This window comes from Suricata suricatta, chromosome 1 (genome assembly GCF_006229205.1).
Source record: "Suricata suricatta isolate VVHF042 chromosome 1, meerkat_22Aug2017_6uvM2_HiC, whole genome shotgun sequence".
In the NCBI taxonomy this organism is placed as follows: Eukaryota; Metazoa; Chordata; class Mammalia; order Carnivora; family Herpestidae; genus Suricata; species Suricata suricatta.
Window position 1 is genome coordinate 111,400,678 of NC_043700.1, and position 19,795 is coordinate 111,420,472.

The 19,795-nt window shown below is 35.0% G+C and overlaps 1 protein-coding gene across 1 annotated transcript; it reads left to right on the forward strand.

The window, feature by feature from the left end:
• Positions 1-19,242, forward strand: CXXC4 (CXXC finger protein 4; the record flags this gene model as incomplete). Its single annotated transcript, XM_029951409.1, has 2 exons — positions 1-594; positions 18,659-19,242. Coding segments are annotated over 2 exons (639 nt in total), but the record flags the coding sequence as incomplete, so codon positions are not given.
• Between the last annotated feature and the right edge of the window lie 553 nt (positions 19,243-19,795).

The window sequence follows — 19,795 nt, forward strand, 5'->3', positions numbered from 1 at the left end:
GGCGGCGGCGGCGGCGGCGGCGGCGGCGGCAGCAGGACCAGCATGCACCACCGAAACGACTCCCAGAGGCTGGGGAAAGCTGGCTGCCCGCCAGAGCCGTCGTTGCAAATGGCAAATACTAATTTCCTCTCCACCTTATCCCCTGAACACTGCAGACCTTTGGCGGGGGAATGCATGAACAAGCTCAAATGCGGCGCTGCTGAAGCAGAGATAATGAATCTCCCCGAGCGCGTGGGGACTTTTTCCGCTATCCCGGCTTTAGGGGGCATCTCATTACCTCCAGGGGTCATCGTCATGACAGCCCTTCACTCCCCCGCAGCAGCCTCAGCAGCCGTCACAGACAGTGCGTTTCAAATTGCCAATCTGGCAGACTGCCCGCAGAATCATTCCTCCTCCTCCTCGTCCTCCTCAGGGGGAGCTAGCGGAGCCAACCCGGCCAAGAAGAAGAGGAAAAGGTGTGGGGTCTGCGTGCCCTGCAAAAGGCTCATCAACTGTGGCGTCTGCAGCAGTTGCAGGAACCGCAAAACGGGACACCAGATCTGCAAATTTAGAAAATGTGAAGAGCTAAAGAAAAAACCTGGCACTTCACTAGAGGTCAGAGGAGATGATTTCTTGTTTCCCAGTCTCCCCCCTTCCCTCCTCACTCCCCTCTCTTCTCCCCTTCAGGGCTTCTTGTCTGGCTTGAAGATGCAGTACCCCTTTCCTGAAGCTTCATTCAGGTTGTAAGATACAGTTGCAGGTGGTGGCGAGGGCACGGCCTCTCCACCACCCTCAGCAGCTGCACTTCGCGTGGAACTGGCCTCTCCAGCTGGGGGGTGCGCCCCTCGTCTTTATCTGTGGTGGTAAACGAATGTAATTGGTTTAAATATTCAGAAGTTTCACATTCAGTATGGTCAAAAATGCCCCCTTGGCGGTTTCAATGCCCCCTCCCTCTTAGTATTAGTTTTAAGAGCATCTCTGCCCAAAGGATTGGACACATCGCATTTTATATACTTTTATTGGCCAAGGGAGACTTCTTAGTGTCCCAGTTGTCACAGTGAGGACACAATTTGTGGCACACAAGCCTATGGTTCCATTAAAACCACACAATCAGAGTAATCATTGAAACTGAAATGTATGGTTTCGAAAGGGCGTTCTACCCCCTTCTAGAATAGTTTTTCTCTTCACCGTGATAAAAACGTTTCAATTTTCCATTTTCTGCGTATCTGGTGTTTTTTGAGAAAGCAGAAATAATATGGAAAGCTGAACACCACCTGCAAGTTTTAAGGGGCGTGTCTTCGAATAAAGGGACAAAATTAGTTCATTTCAGGCAGATGATGGTAATTCGATTAAAGAGTTGTTTTACATAGTTTCAGAAACAAATGATTCCAAAAAAATTTAGTTGCCAAAGTATATTTCTTTTGGGCTCTGCATTTGACAAAGTAACCATTTTTGTGGTCACAAAATTGTTCTATGCACAGTTTTGATTGATACTTTAGATGGTCAATAAGAGTTTCTTTTTCCTATATGTCCTTAAAACAGGCAATGTACTGATTACCACCAAAGTAATTGTTAAATTAGGCTTCTAATTGTGCTAAATACAAAGAGCGATGTGTTTGGTGGAAATTTCAAACTTGATCAAAACAAAAAAGGGGAAAAATGTACAATCATAGGTAAATGGTTTTAGTGGGATGTTTAGCAAAGAAATATGGACAAGTAATCACATTTAGTCCCTTGAGAAAATTTACAGAGTGGATGGTAGGATGTTCATGTATACTTGAGAATGTAGACAGTGGATTTAGCATTCGGGAATATTCTGTGGGTTGAATTATAGAGTGAGACTAGGTCTCACAGTTACCATCAGAGGGGCACTTGCGCATTCTTTTTAAAAATTGTGAGCACTGCTTAAAGGAGTTTTCTGCATGAGGAGAACCTCTTTAAAACGCTAAAAGAGGAAAGTTAAAGAATTTTGTTGCAGGTTTGAACACAAATAAGATATAGATTTTTTTTTAAGTTTTACTAATATACAAAGCAAATGGCACTTTGGGATAACAAAACAAAACAAAACAAAAAACACGAGTGTTGTATTGCTATCATTATTGATTGTGATAAGTTCCATCAACTTTGTCAAGAGTTTGACTTTACACCAGAGTGGCTTATTACATTTCCTTTGGCAACTCTGCTTAAACAAAGATAATAGCAATTATAAAAATGCGGGTCTATGTGTTTTCTGAGGTGGCAAAAAGTAGTTTTTAGTTTTTGGATTGTGTCTTTCTGGATTAATTTATTGTAACTTACCCTAGGTCTCTAAGGCCCACGGGGAATTACAATTCAGTTGGTGCTAAAATTTCCTGTTAATGTCCAGTTGATAAGGACTAGATGGCTTAATTTTTCCTCATTAACTCTAGTATCTAGCGTAACAGATGTCCTGTTGCAAGTAGGCCACACCTTCAGCTAGGCCCACAGGCACCGCCTCCATCCCGATTTATGTAGTGTGACGTGGGTAGAAACACTGAATAATTCCCATGTACTTAGTAGATAACCACTCTGAAAGAGTTTAATGTGGGTATCAATAGGCTTCCTGGGCAAGTTTCTATGCGGATTTATCAGTCTAAACAAATTTCATAAATTTCCATTTTTTTTCTCATGTGGATGGTTTTCCCACAGACTTTTTGTGAGGTGTAAATTCCTTAGACATTTTGATTACAGATGATCCTATAGTACTTCCTTTTCTTTTAAATCCACATGCACAAAAGTTCTGTTGATCTTCAGAAAATGGAGTGTGGGTGAGAAGGGAAACAAATGTCCATCTTTGTAGAGTTCTCTGAAGGTGTTTTCCTAACTACATACCCCTTCCTACAAGAAGGTCATGGTTCAAGGCTAAGATTGTTAGTGGAAGGCTATTTGGCAGAAAGAGAAAGTTTGGGGGAGGGGTTGTTCTGTTTTGTCTTTTAATTGGCTAAGGTTCTACCTAGGTTATTTTAAAAGGCAATGGCAGCCTAAAGCACATGTGTAACCACACAGTTAATGGTTGTAGGAAACCAGCTGGATGCATGTCAGAGTGACAGGGTTTACATGACTGAACCAAAGCTGGAGTGGTGTTTGCTGGTCGGTGAAAAGTCCCCTGCTGACCTACTTCCCTCTCAAATTTGATTCCTGTAAATTATCATCATCTGTGGAGATGTTTTAGAGATTGGATACACTCCCTGGCTGAGGATGATGATTTGGGGACTCATTATGGATATTACCTGTGGACTTCAGGTTTAAGTTCAGTAGCTAATATTTGTTGGCTTTAAATTATGGGCACCAGTTAATATTTGGATCATAATATTAGTTCTATTCTTATTTATCATTTCAAACCTCATGAGTCTACCTTTCCGTTGACTTATTCTCATCCCAAAGACTGGAGGCCTAATCAGATTTTCAGGGTGAATAAACTGAAATTAAGACGGATTCACATGGATGTTTTGGGATTCTTGCCCACATTTTTTAAAGCCTCCTTTCTGGCATTCCTTTTAAAACAATCTTTCTTAGTTTCACATTTCCCTGCCTCATCTCATGTTAAGAGCATCTTAATGCCTTGGAAAGATGTTTATAAAATCACCCTCTTGGTAATATTCCATAAGATAACAATGCACATAAAACAAATTTAGTTTTTCTGTGATTCTGTGCACTGTGTGTTTGCATATATCACTTCATTTAGTCAATTATTCTATTTTAAAAATTTCACTAATTATTCAAAGCAGTTATTACAAATACTATATGCCCTTTTTGCAACAAAACTTACCTTAAAAACTTTCATCCAAAATGATCAATATTAAGTTGAGAGATTTTAATAAACGTGATTATGTATTATGATAGTTAGTTACATAATAGCATTTGTCTCATGCAAAGGTAATCAATCCTTCAGTTTTCATGTCCACGGTTAGTTACATTTCTGATATAAAGATCTAACTTTTTAAAATACCTCAACCAGATATGACTCAAGGGATAGAATCATCCCATGGGCAACTCCAGCCTCTTAGTCCCTAAACATTGTTCAGGTGACATGATTGATCTCTGTGGGACAGCATTAGAGACCACACAGATCTGGTTTCGCTCCCATTAGCTGATTTATGGAATTACATTAGTAAGCGGCACCTCAGGAGATTTCCCTGCCCCCCACCCTTGGCTCTCAGTTCTAAGTTACACACTGGCTTCACAAGCAGGAGGAGGAGGGACTTGAAAAGGGTACCACTTAGTGAAGAGACTGAGAAACTAGAAACTCAAGAAAAAGAACAAGCTCAATTACTTTCTTCTCTTTTCTCTCATTTAAAAAATTTATCTGCTGAATATACAGGCCAACAGGTTGGGTTGAGCTTCTCAGGAGATTGGTGGAAAACATCCAAACACTGCCCCAAACTTGACAACTTGATTTTTTGAGGAGTGTTTAAGGGGAGGAGGGACATGTTTCTTTATATATGCTATTAAGTTCTAAGAGCCCCAACCACACAAATGATAATTGTGAAATTCTGGGCAAAGCATTGGCTGCAAGGGTGATGGTACCTGTTTCCCAAAAAATTCATTTGTAGACCATCTATAAAACAGGTGTGTCCTTCACACACAGCATCTGTCCAGTTAAATAACGAAACTACTGGATAGTTGACCATATTCTAAGTTTTTGAAGTTTGGTGACTTTTAAATAAAAAATTTATAGGTAAACACAGATGTTTCATATCTTAAAGTGAAACATCCACCAGTTTGTAATTCCATATCATAATTTAAAAATGGGTTCTCAAGTTTTGGTTTCAAAAATCAAAAACATGCCAGTTTATAAAAACATAAGGTTTTGTTTTACTCTCAAAATGCAAATAGATAACTATTAAGGGAAAGAGGCAAGCTTTCAATCAATTTAAACAAAGTGATAGTATATTAACACTAGCGTGTAATATAGAAATAATGGAGGAAAGTGATTCTGAATTTCATAAGTGGTAAGAAAAAAGTTCAGAAAAGTGTAGCTTTGAGTAAAGTCTACTAGATTTGTAGTCAAGGCATCGTACTGTAATACAAGTCCAATGTGATTTTTCTTCTATCACTAGATATAGTACAAGGTAGTCAAAAGTTGTTTTTAAAAGAACCATACATTCTCAATAATTCTTAAATGAAAATAAGACCCCCCCACCCATCCAAATATCATGTAACTTCTAAGCAAACTTTGCATGGCAATTAGGAATGGTAAAATAAAAGTAATTAAAATTCATATTTAGGATATCCTGTAGGAATGTTTGTTTGAAATTCAACTGTCCTCAAATAAAATACAAACCAATAAGCAACCAGAAAGTCAATCAGAACAAATCAATAATAGCAACAACAAATTTTAGACTAATCAGATAAAAATATTGGATATTTTAAATAAGAATGAAAAGCATATCTAGTGATTAGGAAAATAAATAAAAGTGACTTGATTTTTAAAGTTTTTGATGAGCTGATTACTGAAGTAATGCTGCATATTTTGGTTGGCCTTAGTCAACTGTTGGGTGAAGAGTTAGGAGTTTTGTATAGTCAGACTTACAGATTGATATTAACAATAAATTAATAAAAATAGTCTGTAAGACTAAAAATGGAGTGCAAACAGGGTGGGCATTTCATCCTGATTTTGCAGGTCAGAGACTGATGATCTAGATTGAGAGTGACCCTGGAAGCCTGTAGAATATTCCTTCTGGATACACACGTAATGTAAACTATTTGACTAGGTAGAAATGCGTTTTTAAAAACTTTTGAAGTAGTTGGTGCTTAGAACTGTTCAAACTGTTCAGACTCAGTTGGTTAGATTGTCTGAATGCATAGTTCATTTTTATGCCAAAACAATTCACCTTTTAATCTTGCTTTGAAAAAGCATAACAAAATGTCCTATTGTCCAATAAATTTTACAAGAGTAGATATGCTTCCATTTCTTACATATATTTTTACTCACAGTATACAAAATGTCAAATTAGGAGGTTAAATTCAAGATTTATTGAAAGGCCCGTGTAAATATCTAAGTTGGGTCCAGGACTTTTAGTCTTTTAGTTTTCCTTTATTTTTAGATTAGTCTTTAAAAGGCAAAAATGCACCCAAAATAATGGTGAAATCTTTCATTTTTATGTGTGATTTTCAGTCACTAATTAGAATGTAGATGATCTTGGTTGGGAATGTGGAGCCCTCTAGAAAATGCCATTTTTTACAAACATTTGTTTTTAAGAATATTTTTTTATTGTAATCAGTGTAAATTTTGAAGAAAATTTTGGATATGCATAATTTTATTCCTTCAATTGCTTTATGGTGCTTCTGTTCATTCTTAACATCTTTGTTTATCTGGCATTATGCTCTCACCCTTAAGAGTTTCAAAGTATTTGTGGGGGGCGGGCACAGGGGTGGTTTATCCTTGAGTCCTATCTTGTTCCATCACTTACAAACACCTGTCCTGAAATTGAATTATTCTGCACGGTAATCGAAAAGCCTCCCTCCATTCAGCATCATATGTTTTCTGTTATTTATTGAGTTATGTTGCACCATACTTCAGATGCGACAGCCATTTAATAATGTTGAAGACTTAGCTCTGCAGGGGCTAAAAGGATCCCAGCAGGCTTGTTAACTTCTACTCTAAAACATTATGAGAAATATTTTTTTTTCCTTTGTGAAACTTCAGAGCTCTCTCTTAATTTGTTTTAACAGCCTAAGAATCCAAAGCCAGGTATGAGAGCAAGACTATTAAATGTGTTCTATTTTTCCTTTTCTTAATATTTAATGCATTTATTTCACATTACATTTCTTACTCAGAAGCAAATGGCAAAGCAAAAATTACTTTTTCAAAGAAGTAATACTCAAGATGTATTTCTTTGATATAAAACCAAATCTAGACTATATTAGGAAAGTATACTACTAGTTTCTTGGCTTTTCATTTCTTTTATAATTAAAAATTACATTTGGGCCATGTGGCCACATTTAGATGATGGTTATGGGAAGAGCCAATAGTATCAGGTAACTTACAGTTGAAATGTCAGTTACATTAGCATAACTTCTCTGAACATTATTTTCTCATCTATAGAACAAGGATAATACTCTCCCCTAGCTTACAACTTTTTGATGTTACATGTAGGTTAGTAGCCAATGAAAAGTAGAGAACAAGATGATTATGTTTACAGATAATTCAGTACACGGACGGGTTACTTATAGTTTACAGAAATTAAAGCCCAGATAAACTTTGTTGTAGCTTGCGTTTTCTGGATTTTTGCTTTAATCACCCAGTTCTCCAAATGACTGACTTGATTTCACTTGGAAAGAGATAAACCTGATAAACAAGTTTTCCTTGTTCTTGTACTTGTGTTTTCAAATGTCCAGGAAAACTGCACAAATTACCCAGTCAAGTCAGTCAATGTGATGAGCCAAATTAAATACATTAGTGTGCTTCCTCCTTCCTCACCAAAGGCATACCATTGCCATTAATTTCTCTGACTTTTAACGGGGAGTGTAGAGTGTATGTGTATGTTTCACTTTAACTCAATACCTTCCTTTGCTTACTATTTTCTTTATTTGACAGACATGGGGAGTTATTCTAAATGTGAATTAGTTTTAAGAAATCGTTGAGAGAAAGAAATGGTAAAATGCTTGTGAATTCTAGTTGGAGAACATATTTAATAAATCTTGTACAAATTTAGAGTTACTTTTGGATGATAGGTGTGTGTTGGGGGGCATAAAACAAGTAAATATACATTCTGAGATAAAAAGTAAAGTAATTATGAAGAGCTTCCTTTTTCTTCTTAATAAGGAGAGAATATTTATGAGATGAAGAAAGTTCATGAGCAATAATAGAAAAGGCTGATGGCGTTCTGGGAGAAAATGGTGATAAGCCCTAAGAGATGCTGAGATACTAACCCAGAAAGCATTAACAACCAAATAGAGAGGAATGTTCAAGTCAGGATGCAATCTAGTATCTAGAAAGAACTTTGTCAAGACTGGATATGGATGTCTGCATTGCTTCAGCAGTCATAGAAGTTTTGCAGAGAATGGAAACTATAAAAAGAGGGAAGATAATATTTTTATGACTTCACTCAATACATTTGGTTTGGGAGTCAGAGCTAAAGCTCAAGTTCAGTGGAGAGGCAGCTGAATCAGAGACAAGGAAAACAGATTGTGTTATAGCTGATGTTATTATATTTGCTTATGTCTTTGAAACATTTGGTAGAATAATTCCACAGTGTGGCTAAAAGAGAATGCTTCCAAGATGGATGGAAAATGGGATCCCATTTGGATCTCCTCTGCATCTAAATTCATACTTTAGAGGACATTCTTGAGAACCTGAAGAAATGTCCAACTGGGGGAAACTCTGCTGAAAGTGCTGTTTCCCAGGGTCTTAAAAAGACCACACACCTGGATGATTGATAGAATCAAAAGGATAGAGATGTAAGAGGATGGGAGGGAAAAGGGTATATGTTTATAGATCACCAAGACTTATAACATTTCTGTGTATTTCAGCAAATCTGGCAGATTCCAGAGGAGGTATATTTTCTCCAAAACCTTACAGAGTGAAAATGGGTGAAATACATTTTAAAAGAAAAATAGACTATATGCATTTAATTGTGTGGAAGTGATTTTTAGGAGTGTTGGTGAATTGGTGGCAGAAAAATGACTGTGCTGGGGAAAGATTTGTCAATGGGAAATGTTCTTGTGTGTAGGTTAAATGGGTCCAGTGATGGTTTTAGTGGAGTCAAAAATAAGGGAAAGAGCTAAAATTTCAGTTGTATGTAGATGGATGAAAATTGAAAAGATGTGGAATCTTCTAGTAAACATTAAATTCTTTGTGCTCTAATTTTCATCCATGATAAACAAAATAGAGAATAGTGGCCTTTTCCATCCCAAAAGAAATATAGCTCTTTTGTGTAAGGCTGCTATGTATAGTTAAATTCATTATGAAGTGGAGCGGGTTTTGGATTTTCCTCATGTGATTCCCTTCACGTGACTATGTTATTTGTGTGGCGTGGAGCTGTGTTTTTCAAACTGCAGGTGACAGAACATTAGTGGTCCATGTGTTGGCTTACCATGAGGATTTTTAAAAAGTAGAACAGAACAGAGTGGAACATAAAATATATGAGCGCAGCACATATAGTAAGAGTACATATTGTTAAACTTCTGTTTCAGTTTGTATGTATACATAAATGTATGTGTATGCATGTACTAGGCTGCTATGTAAAATGTATTTCTAAGTGTTGGTTGCAGTCAAAAAAGTTTGAAAAACACTAGTTTAGTGACAGCAACAACACTATTGAACGAGTCTGTAGTGAGGAAAGAAATTATATTTGTAAATGGAACAATGTTAACAAGATAAAGAGTAAAATTTAAATGTCCTTCTTAAATAGTGTGTCTTTACTTTTCATAGGCAGGTCTGTACCTATGCTGTATATTCCTGAATACATGGTATGTTACTGAGCACATAGTAAACCCTGATCAATTCAATTCAATTTAACAAATCTTCAGGTAGGGACTGTTATTTTCTCAGGTTTATGGTAAGTGCTGAGCATGTATACCTACATATATGGTTACACACACACACACACACACACACACACACACACACACACACTTGTTTAAGGATCTTAAACTTTTCTTATTTCTGCCTTTTACAATACCCATCTAAATCCCTAACTCTACTACATCTTAGTCCTTCATCCATGATACTTAGTTCCCTACTTACATTCTCAACTCTCAATCCAAGAAATGGACACATTTAAAATGATATAGTTAAATTAAATGATATAATTGCTCTGGAAACAATCTCATACCTATTTTATAAGCCTTGGGATTCTTTGATTCATCCTTGACTTAGTTCTTCCCCAGATCTAGATAAGAAATACAGATTGCTATTTATGACCTCTGCCTGGTTACTTCAGGTGATGATGTGGTGAAGTATTAAGTTTTCTATTAGTATTCCAGATTTTTTTCGAGGAATAAGAAAAAAATAATTGCCTTGAACATTTGAACACATTGAGAATCTACAGTATGACTTGTTTTTTCAAGTATATTTTACAGAGTACAGGAAACTTGTTTGACCTGAATAAAAAAGAAGTAAAGGAGGAAAAGAAGGAAGGGAGGGAGGGAGGGAGGCAGGCAGAGTGTAGTGTTACAGATTAAAGGGAAATCAGAAAGGAGCATCTGGGGAGAAAGGATTGTCATGCTCAAGGCCATCTTCTTGAGTCTGGTTTAAAGAAGAAATTGGTAGAAATAGTTAATGTCACAAAATGTTTGGAAATATGCCATAAGTCTGAGCTTAGACCACTAGAACCCCTCAACATTGTTTCTTTTCATTTAACCATAGTGGAAAAAGTAGTTTTACAGAAACTAGGTTTTGTTTTGTGTTTTTTTCTTTTTAATTTCTCTTCAAGAGTAATTCACTCAGGTCTGCAGTTAGAAACGTAGAAAAGCCAAGGTGAGAAAACTAATGCTCAAAATGAATAATAGTGTTTCGGGAGATAGAGACCATCCAGCCCCTGTAAACAACTCATTTTTCAAAAACAACTGTCATTTTTAAGTGGTTATACGGAGAACTTCCTGGGAAATACAGAATGCACATACAAAAAAGACTCCAGAAAAATGGCAGAAAGAATATTAATCACTACATCTTATAAATTCTATGCTTGAAAAAAAGTTAGGCTTATTAATGTACTCTGCTGGTTAGTTAACTTTGTGAAGGTGGCTATGTTTGCACAAAGATGGGGCATGAGATACTCATAGAAAAAGAAGTAGTCTGTGGAAACTCTGAAAACAAATTTGAATCTAAACATTTGAGGACTTGCTCTAGCACAAGATTTGCTGATACTATGCTAGTGTAGGATGCTTATGAGTATATATATCTGATATATATGCATATATATGTATATATCTAAATGAGGGAAATTAATCAAAATATATTTCTAAAGAGCTAGGTAAACATGTAATAGTTACTGACTATATGCCATTTAACTTTATTATTTAAAAAGAAAAAAATAAGGAGAGAGACCAAAAACTTGAAATGATTGTTATTTGAACATTTTGGTGTGATGGCAATTGCAATTATTAAAAAAAGAATTTTTTAAAGAAAGACTTCAAAAACTACATGTTATTCTCAGAAGTATAGTTTTAACCAAATACATATTTTGATGATAACTTCTTAATAACCAAAATATTTGGAATTTACTCTAGATTCCTCTAGGTAATTTATGGACCTAAAACATGCTTGGTTTCTAGTCCAGGTCTATTGAAGTGATTGAAAGTCATAGAAGATTCTAAACCAGATGCAGTCCAGTGACCACATCAAAGATGTAAGGAACTTATAGCCTATGAAAAAAAGTTTTATTAAAGTTATTTTCACTTTTTATGTAATATAGAAAAAATCTTTCTCAAATTCTCAGATCTATAACTATTCAAAGACAAGCACTGTAACTTGAATTTCTTATAGAGATTTGGTATAACTATTGTGTTTCATTTGAATACATGTTAAGACTATCCAAATTATAGCTCTGATAGTTTTAAAAAGACACCTCTTCATATTTTTTAAAGCGACTTCCCATTTTTCCCATTTTACAAAAAGATTTCCTTTTCCTTTTAATTGAAGAATAAGACAGCTCACTATCTACTTTAAAATTAACCAAAATTTTCAAAATTGTCCAACAACTTGGTGAAAAAAGAATGCTGGTGATTTTTCAATAGCTGATCAGCAATGATTTTACCTAAAGGTATAATTGCATGAAACAGAATTAGTAGTGAGTTTGAGGGGAGAAAAAATTATCTAACTTTTATCTCCACCAGGTAGGTAGGTAGGTAGGTAGGTAGGTAGATAAAGATTCCTCTATTATATAACCACATATATTTGTATATATATTCATAAGTGAAATATAAGCATATGGGACATATACATAGAATTAACTCTAACCATTTTTATAGTATTGATGTTATTAGTCTACTTTTTGCTTTTTAATCTCAATTTTACTTTTAGTCTCCTTTCACACTCCCTCTAAAAACTTTTAACATAGGGCTAAAAATACTGTATAAAATTGTTTTTCAAAAACACCTTTTTCATTTGTGGATTGCTGAAAATTTTTCTTCTTTCTGCTTACCCTCATACCATCCTATTACAGTTTATTTTTATATGTCCAAGAATATTTTCATCACTAAACAACTCTTTTACAATAGAATAAACTTACTTATTTGTTAGAAAGATGTGAGCTGAAGTGTTTCTGCCAAAATCAGTTGAAATATAATCCTACATAGCATTAATCAAGAGACTTGCTTAAATAAGGTAGTTGCATTAAATACAAGGGCCAAAAGTGGGCACCTTTTATGTCACTTTGGGACCCATGTTCAAATCGTGGTGTTAAGCTGTTACTTTCCTTCCTACCAACTCACTTCTATTCTTTAGACACACGCATACTCCTTTAGGCAGTTATTTTCCTAACAGGGTCTACCACCATACGTGACTTAGCATCTGTATTACATACTATATCAACTCAGTTTTCCATCTACAAAAGTTAGCCAGGTTTATCTTCTAAAGTCATGCTATCTTAGTCTAAAACCATCACAGTGGTGATGGTGAGGGGGGTGGTGTTCCTGAAGGAGGAGGAGAAAGAGGAAGAGCCGTCAATATTGGCAAAGCAGGAGGAGTGGCAGGAGAATGGATACTAATGGAAAAGCCATTGCTAGTTCTCCACCATTAATCAGAGAAATCCTGGCCATAAATGTCAGTTTGGAAACCAAAAATGTTGAGTTCTCCTTATAATCATATTTAAGGCCTCCAAAAAAGTGGGTCATAAAAGTTATCCAGTTACTCATTTGGTGCTCTCTCTCTTTTAAAAAGGGGTCAATATTCCAATTAGTGGTAATATTGATAGGTATTTTAGTTGACGTCTGGATAATGGCCAAAATAAAATGTGAGTACACAAAAGACTTACACAGTTATATGATAAATGAATCTGAATTATGAGGAAAATTAATCTGATGCATATCACATATGTGATATATATCAGATATATATCACAAATATATATCACACATATATATCACACATATATATCACAGATTATATAAAGCATATATATTAGAAAAGCACAGAAAAAGTAAGTAAAGTGTAATCTAAAAAGTAGGAACTGTATACTTCTATTAATGTGTATCTTTTAATTGAGGTATTATTAAAACATAAAGTTGTTTATGATTATAATAACAGTAAGTTGTTAGACTGTGAGATTATCATATATCACAAGCTAATTGTTCTTTCAGATTTACTGACCTGTGCTATACTTGTGCTTGCTAAAAGTGCTAGCAAAATTAGTGGATTACTGGTCTATGATTTTTAAAGTATATTAATTACATATAGGATATAGAAAAATATTTCTGCTAAAAATTTTTGGGGTGTCTGTAACATTTTCTAGGTATCATTTTAGATCATAATTTTTAATTGTATCAATATGTATATGTGTGTATTCACAACCACAATATTGTATATATAATACAATTTTCCATTTCTCCAAGTAGGTTTTGAAATTTTGTCAGTAAAAGAAATTGAGAATGTATATAAGTTGATGTTTTAGCATTCTTTGTGAACCAAATCAGAAAAAAAGTAGTTTTCTTGACCATCAGGAATCCTTTTCCTTTGTTAAAGGAAGTTGAAACAAAATCTAATCAAAATACCGAAAGTCAAACATTGGTACCTACTATTCTTTTGTCATACTTACATACTTTCAATTGCAAATTTTCAGTGATTCATTAAGGTTTCAAGTTCTAGTGTGAAAAGGTAAGCCAAATGCTGTGAGGTGTTGCAATTTCAAGGCTAGATGTTTGGAGTCTTAGAAACTTATAGGGGATTCCTCACAGGAAAACTACTTCTGAAGAGTTTAAAAGAGGCTAACTAAAGTTCAAAATTGCTTTGCTTTTGACTGGAAGAAGCATGTTTCACATCACTATATGAGAGCAGAAAATGCTTGGATAATTTTCATTAATTAATAATAAATGGGAAAACTGGAAATTATTTTTGAATAGTGTAAGAATAATGGTAGCCCAAAATACTGACTTCAGCTTGCAAATCATTGTATTAGAACCATCCTGTTGTTTCACAGTATAATTCTGAAGACCCAGGTGAATCACTGAGATTTTTGGATTCAAAAGTATATGAATAAACATTGGAAAGATATATTTAACTTTAGTTATTGAAGTTTCAAATGTCATAATCATTAGCTCAATTTATAGTCTTATGCATTCTGAAGTAAATTTCAACAGCAAGTTGTCTTTAGTTTGCCCTTTGAAAGTCCATGTCTAGCTTTATTCAAATGATGAGTATTGTTTAGTGCTATACTTTATATATTGTATCTAAATATGACTAGCCAATCCCACACATCTTTCTATGTAAAGAAGTATAGATACCCCATTTTCAGCTTTCAGGAGGTGAATTTTATTAACTTGTCATATATTTTACTTAATTTGTTATAATATGTTTTAATTTTTATTTTAGAGAGAGAGGGGGTGAGGGAGAGCAAACAGGAGAGGAGCAGGGAGAGAGAGAGAGAAAGAGAGAGAGAGAGAACGAAAGAATCTTAAGCAGGCTTCATGCTCAGCGTGGAACTCTGAGCTCAATCCCATGACCCTAGAATCACAGCCCTTGGATCATGACCTGAGCCCAAATCAAGAGTCACATGCTCAACTGACAGAGCCACCCAGCCACCTCTAGACTTGCCGTATTTTAAACAAGAGTGTGTAGATGCATGCTCAGCCTAAAGGTAACACAGTTCACGGGAGTGCTCAGCAGGCATAAAAAAAGAAAAAAAAATATTCACATTCTTAAGGTGGCAGCTTTTGGTATATTTATTGACTTTAGGTTGTTTAATTATTTCTTCATAGCCTATTTAACAGAACTTAAATATACCATGGCCAGAGACAGAGTAATAATTTTTTGTATTCATTTTTTAATGTCAAACTGTAAAGTAAACTGTACTTGGTTGGGTTTGGGTTATATCATTCTCTTTCAGGGAAATAGCATTGCTTTTTAAAGTTATTTAGGAGGGAAACAGGAGCCATCCCTCTACAGTCATTAGTTTAGGGTGCTCGGTATGTGGCTCTTGAACGCCATGCTTTACAGCAATCCCGGAAGGAGAACTGAGGCCTGCACGTTTCTCCACAGGCCTCCTGGGAGCAGGCTGCTTTTTGTCAGTGTTTGTCCCTGTAGGAGCAGTGAAGGCTGCCTTAAACAATGCTGATCAACTCCATTCTATTCTTTACCTCTCCACCCTCTTCTCTTCCTGGGGAATCTGGCTTTCCTGTCACTCAGGATAATGATTTCCTGCAAGCATCACTGAGATCCAGAAAGTCACTGTAATCTCATCAAGAGTGTGATTCCCCAGCTGGGACTCTTGAATTTATATAACCCAAAGGTACTTGGGCAGGGTGCGTAACCCCCACGTTGGTGAGCTGAATCCCTACACCATTTGAAATAAAAGTCCTCCTACAAAGATGATCTCATTCGTTGACAGGATTGGAGAGGATAGTTCCCCAAATTAGTACAAACTTGATCAAAAATCTATAATTTAAACAATACTTTAGGTATGAAAGCAAACAGTGTTGCTTTTCCCATCTTGGCAGAAAGGAACCCAGTCCGGATATCAAGTAAATTTCCACTGAACCCCTGGAAAATCAGGCAGGAGGTTGGGCATACATCTTCTGCTTTGTGTGATATATGGGGGACACCAAGGAGTTTATTACTTCTTTAATCCTGAAATAACGTTTAGAAGAGCCTCACTTCAAGCTTCTGGTGAATGCCTTGATAATTTGTTCTAATTAATGCATCGATGGTTTTCCTGTTTTCTCACACTTTTCAGGTGATTTCTCAACAAGCCATTTTCAGGCTTGATGACCTCATAAATCTTAATATAAGGGAGAAATAATTTTTAAAGATGGCTCCCTGTTTATCTTCACCTTTACCCTGCAGTGGTGTTTGGTCTGTAGCCTTATGTATGGAGATACATACTGGTCTCAAGGTGTGCATAATAATACACACACATCCCAGTGCTATATTTTGTGAAGGTTGCATTAGTAAAGAAAACCAGCTCTCTGTTTTTCTCATATTTGCATTATCTAATTAATTTTTAGTGCTAACAAACATTGAAAAATGATTATCTTTCTCCTCGCAATAATGACCTTTGATCTCAGGTGACATTTTATAAAGCTTGCTTTTTCTAAATACTGCAAATAAAACTGAGTAATGGAAAAGGGCACAGGAAGAGCAAAGAGCTGGAAAAGAGATTTCAAAATACATCCAAGACATAAGGAGTTCACCTCATTTAAAAAATGTACGCCATACATTTTTCTGTTTATCTTCATAAACATATATGTTTATCAAGATACAAGATTATCTAAGTATATACTTACAGTCTTGTTTCCAGTTGGCATCTGAGAGTAAATTGGCATCTCTATGTCATATTCTATACATGTAAATGTGAATATATATGAATATATATGCACATGTTTATTTTTCATATGTGAATCTGTAATTGCATGGATATGTTTGGATCTAACATATCTTGTTAAAAATGACTACATTTATATAAGTATGCATACTTATATAAAATTTATTCTTAGTTGGCATCAGGCAGCAAGCTTAGCATCTGGTATAAACGTCTAAGTTTTCATTTGCTGCTTGTGTGTATGTGTGTATGTGTAAAGGATGAATATTAGAATGAAAAGGTTGTTGCTTATTAGTTCATATAGTTCCTTTGATAATGATTAAATAAATGTAATGAGCATATATAGTTACATTTATCATTCAAAAGTTAATTTTGGAAAGTAGGAAAGGAGTTTTTCTTATCAACCAAATCAAATGATGGAGATTCCGTTATGCATAGTGAGCTGGAGAGAAGAAAATGTTATACCATGAGGAGTAAGGAGTAAAATATTAGTAAGCACTATTTATATAGGAATAATGGACTTTCTTATTTGCATTTTTAGAGCCTACTTCACAATTAAAATATTTTGTATATACATGTGTACAAACTTGCATTAAAGTCATTAGTTTGAGATACCTGTCTGGTTCAGTAGGTAGAGCATGGGACTCGATCTCAGGATCAAGAGTTTGAGCCTCACATTGAGAGTAGAGTTTATTTAAAAAAAATAATCAAGGTGCCTGCGTGGCTCAGTTGGTTAAGTGTCCAACTCTTGACTTTGACTCAGGTCATGATCTCTTGGTTCATGAGATTGAGCCCATTTTGGGCTCTGTGTTGACAACGCGGAGCCTGCATGAAATTCTCTGTCTCACTCTCTTTCTGCCCCTCCCTCGATCTCTCTTTCTCTCTCTCTCTTTCAAAATAAATACATAAACATTAAAAAAATTAAAAAAATAATGATTAGTTTGTTCTTACATATTCATTTTCAAATTTATTGTGTTGACTGCTGGGACAAGTTTTTAAAAGCTCTTTTTAGTGCAAATAGTGCTTTCCAAAATGGTTATTCTTTTCATTTATATTTTAGTGGACATCTTAATTAATATACTTTTATTTTTAGATGACATTATTACAGTAGGACTGTCAACCAAATAAGTCAAATGTAAGTCAGTAAATAAAAGCTAGTATCAATTATTAGAATACTTACAGTAGAATTTTTCATGAATTTTCTGAAATATGAAATTCAAGTGCTATTAACACTGTCTTAAGATGTGTTTACAAGAGGTTCATGCGTGCGCGTGTGTGTGTGTGTTCATGTTCCGTACCTACTCAATAATTTGGTAACTTTCAATATACCAGTTTATATATCTAATTATCCTAGTATCCATCTTATATTCTACACAGGCTTATTGGACTGGTCTAAGGAATAGAATCCACTGACTTTCATTTGTCCCTATAGGAGAATTCACTCTTAGCTTATTGTTTCTTATGTGCTTTCAATATGTCCTCATGTGATTCTGTTTTTTAAAGCAGAGTATAGTATAATGAATTACTGTAATGTTAATATATGGAAGAAAATTCAATACCATACCGTTTTTCTGACCAAAATAAATCCCAAAATAACTTCAACCTTTTTGTTAAAAGGATTGCTCATGCTTGTAGTGCTAACTTATTACTCCTTTGAAAACCTATAGTATTTTTATGGTATAAAAGTTATGCTCCATTGAGTATCATTGGCTAGTGCAAGTTTTTCATACATATGACATTAACTTGTTGAAAATGCAGACTTTAAAATAGTGGTACTTAATTGTCAAGTGATAGAAGTAATATCAATGTAATATTTGTTGTTGTCCTGTCATAAAGGAAATTCCCCAGAATAAAGAAACTACTTACCGAATTCTCTAAACATCAACTTACAAAGAGATGCATATGTATGCAGCAGATACAGGCTTTCGGGCTGGACTTCCTACTATTGGTTAACAGCTTCAACCTTCCCCTTTATTCTGATGGCTATCCATGTTCTAGGCTGTGTTTCTGGTACTTTAGTGTGTTTTAATCATTATATTCAGTAAATTAGCATTAATTTCAATATTCTAATTTTTGTAATGTTCTAAGATTGAACATTTCTTTTTTATTAAATGTTGAAATATACAAGTCATTATGTTGTGTATTGCTGACTAAAAATATTGCTGAAGTGTAAAGGAGAAAAATCTAATTTTATATTGGCATAGAAAGAAAGCTTAACTTGTTTTCTTGCTCTTTTTTTATAGAGAACACCTGTTCCCAGCGCTGAAGCATTCCGATGGTTCTTTTAAAGCAGTAGTATTTCTTATTTTCAAGGCATTTGGAAGTGAAGGGCAAACTAATGTCTTGTTTTAAGAAACTGCTTAGTCCACCACTGAAGAAAATATCCAGATATTATTTTCATTTTATGTATAGGGGTTTCTTCAAAAAAAAAAAGGAAAAGAAAAAAGACATATAAAAATAATCTGGGAGCTTGGGGTATTGGCCAGTCTATTTACTTTCAATACACTGATTCTTTCTTTAATGTAATTTAGCTATACTAGTGAAGTTGTTGTCTATTTTGAAAGTGGCTGTAAAAAATAAGTTTGGGTAAACCCCTGCTGTAAAATCATGTATCTTTGCAAAGTACATATCTATACTTCATTTTCAAATATATGTGTTTCAGTACTGTAAACTGTACAGATAGCAGCTTGTATTTTGTGTGTTTAGACACAAGGAGACAATCATGTCTGAGCATCTATGGAGATTAACAGTTTGTACACAACAGTATGGTTCTGCGAGTTAAATCTGGAGCAATAAATTTTAGCTTTAAATATTTTTTGCCAGTTGTTTCTAGAAGCAGCAACAGCAGTGGCATGTTTTGCCATGCATCTTTCCGTAGAGACTTGATGCCAAGTTTTACAAGATGAAAAGATTATGATGCATCCAGCAATTACCTTCAGTTGTATTGTTATAAGAGGGGGAAGATGTTATGAAAGTTTCAATTAATCTTTTGAGCACTATATTAGAGTAGTTACGCACTTGCATTGCTTACAAATGAGCTGTACAGAAGGGTATACCTCCCAAATCCTTAGTGTAGTTGACTTGTCTTCGGTTGCACTGTAAGGCGGAGTACTCACAGTAGTTGGAACATGCAGAATCAGGTGTATACCTTTTTTTAAATCAGTGTTTTCTAGGATACAGAGAAAAGTATCATATCTTAGGAGAGAAATTCATGATTGAGTTTTTTCTCAGCCCATCATGGGGTGTATGTATTTTTTGTTTGTTTAAATTTTGCTCTCTTTTTTTTGTTGTTGGTAGGAAAAAACTTCTGATAAAAGGTATCCAAATGTTTTAATTCCATGTATGAAATGAAATGGGTAGTCTGTTTTAAAACTTGAATA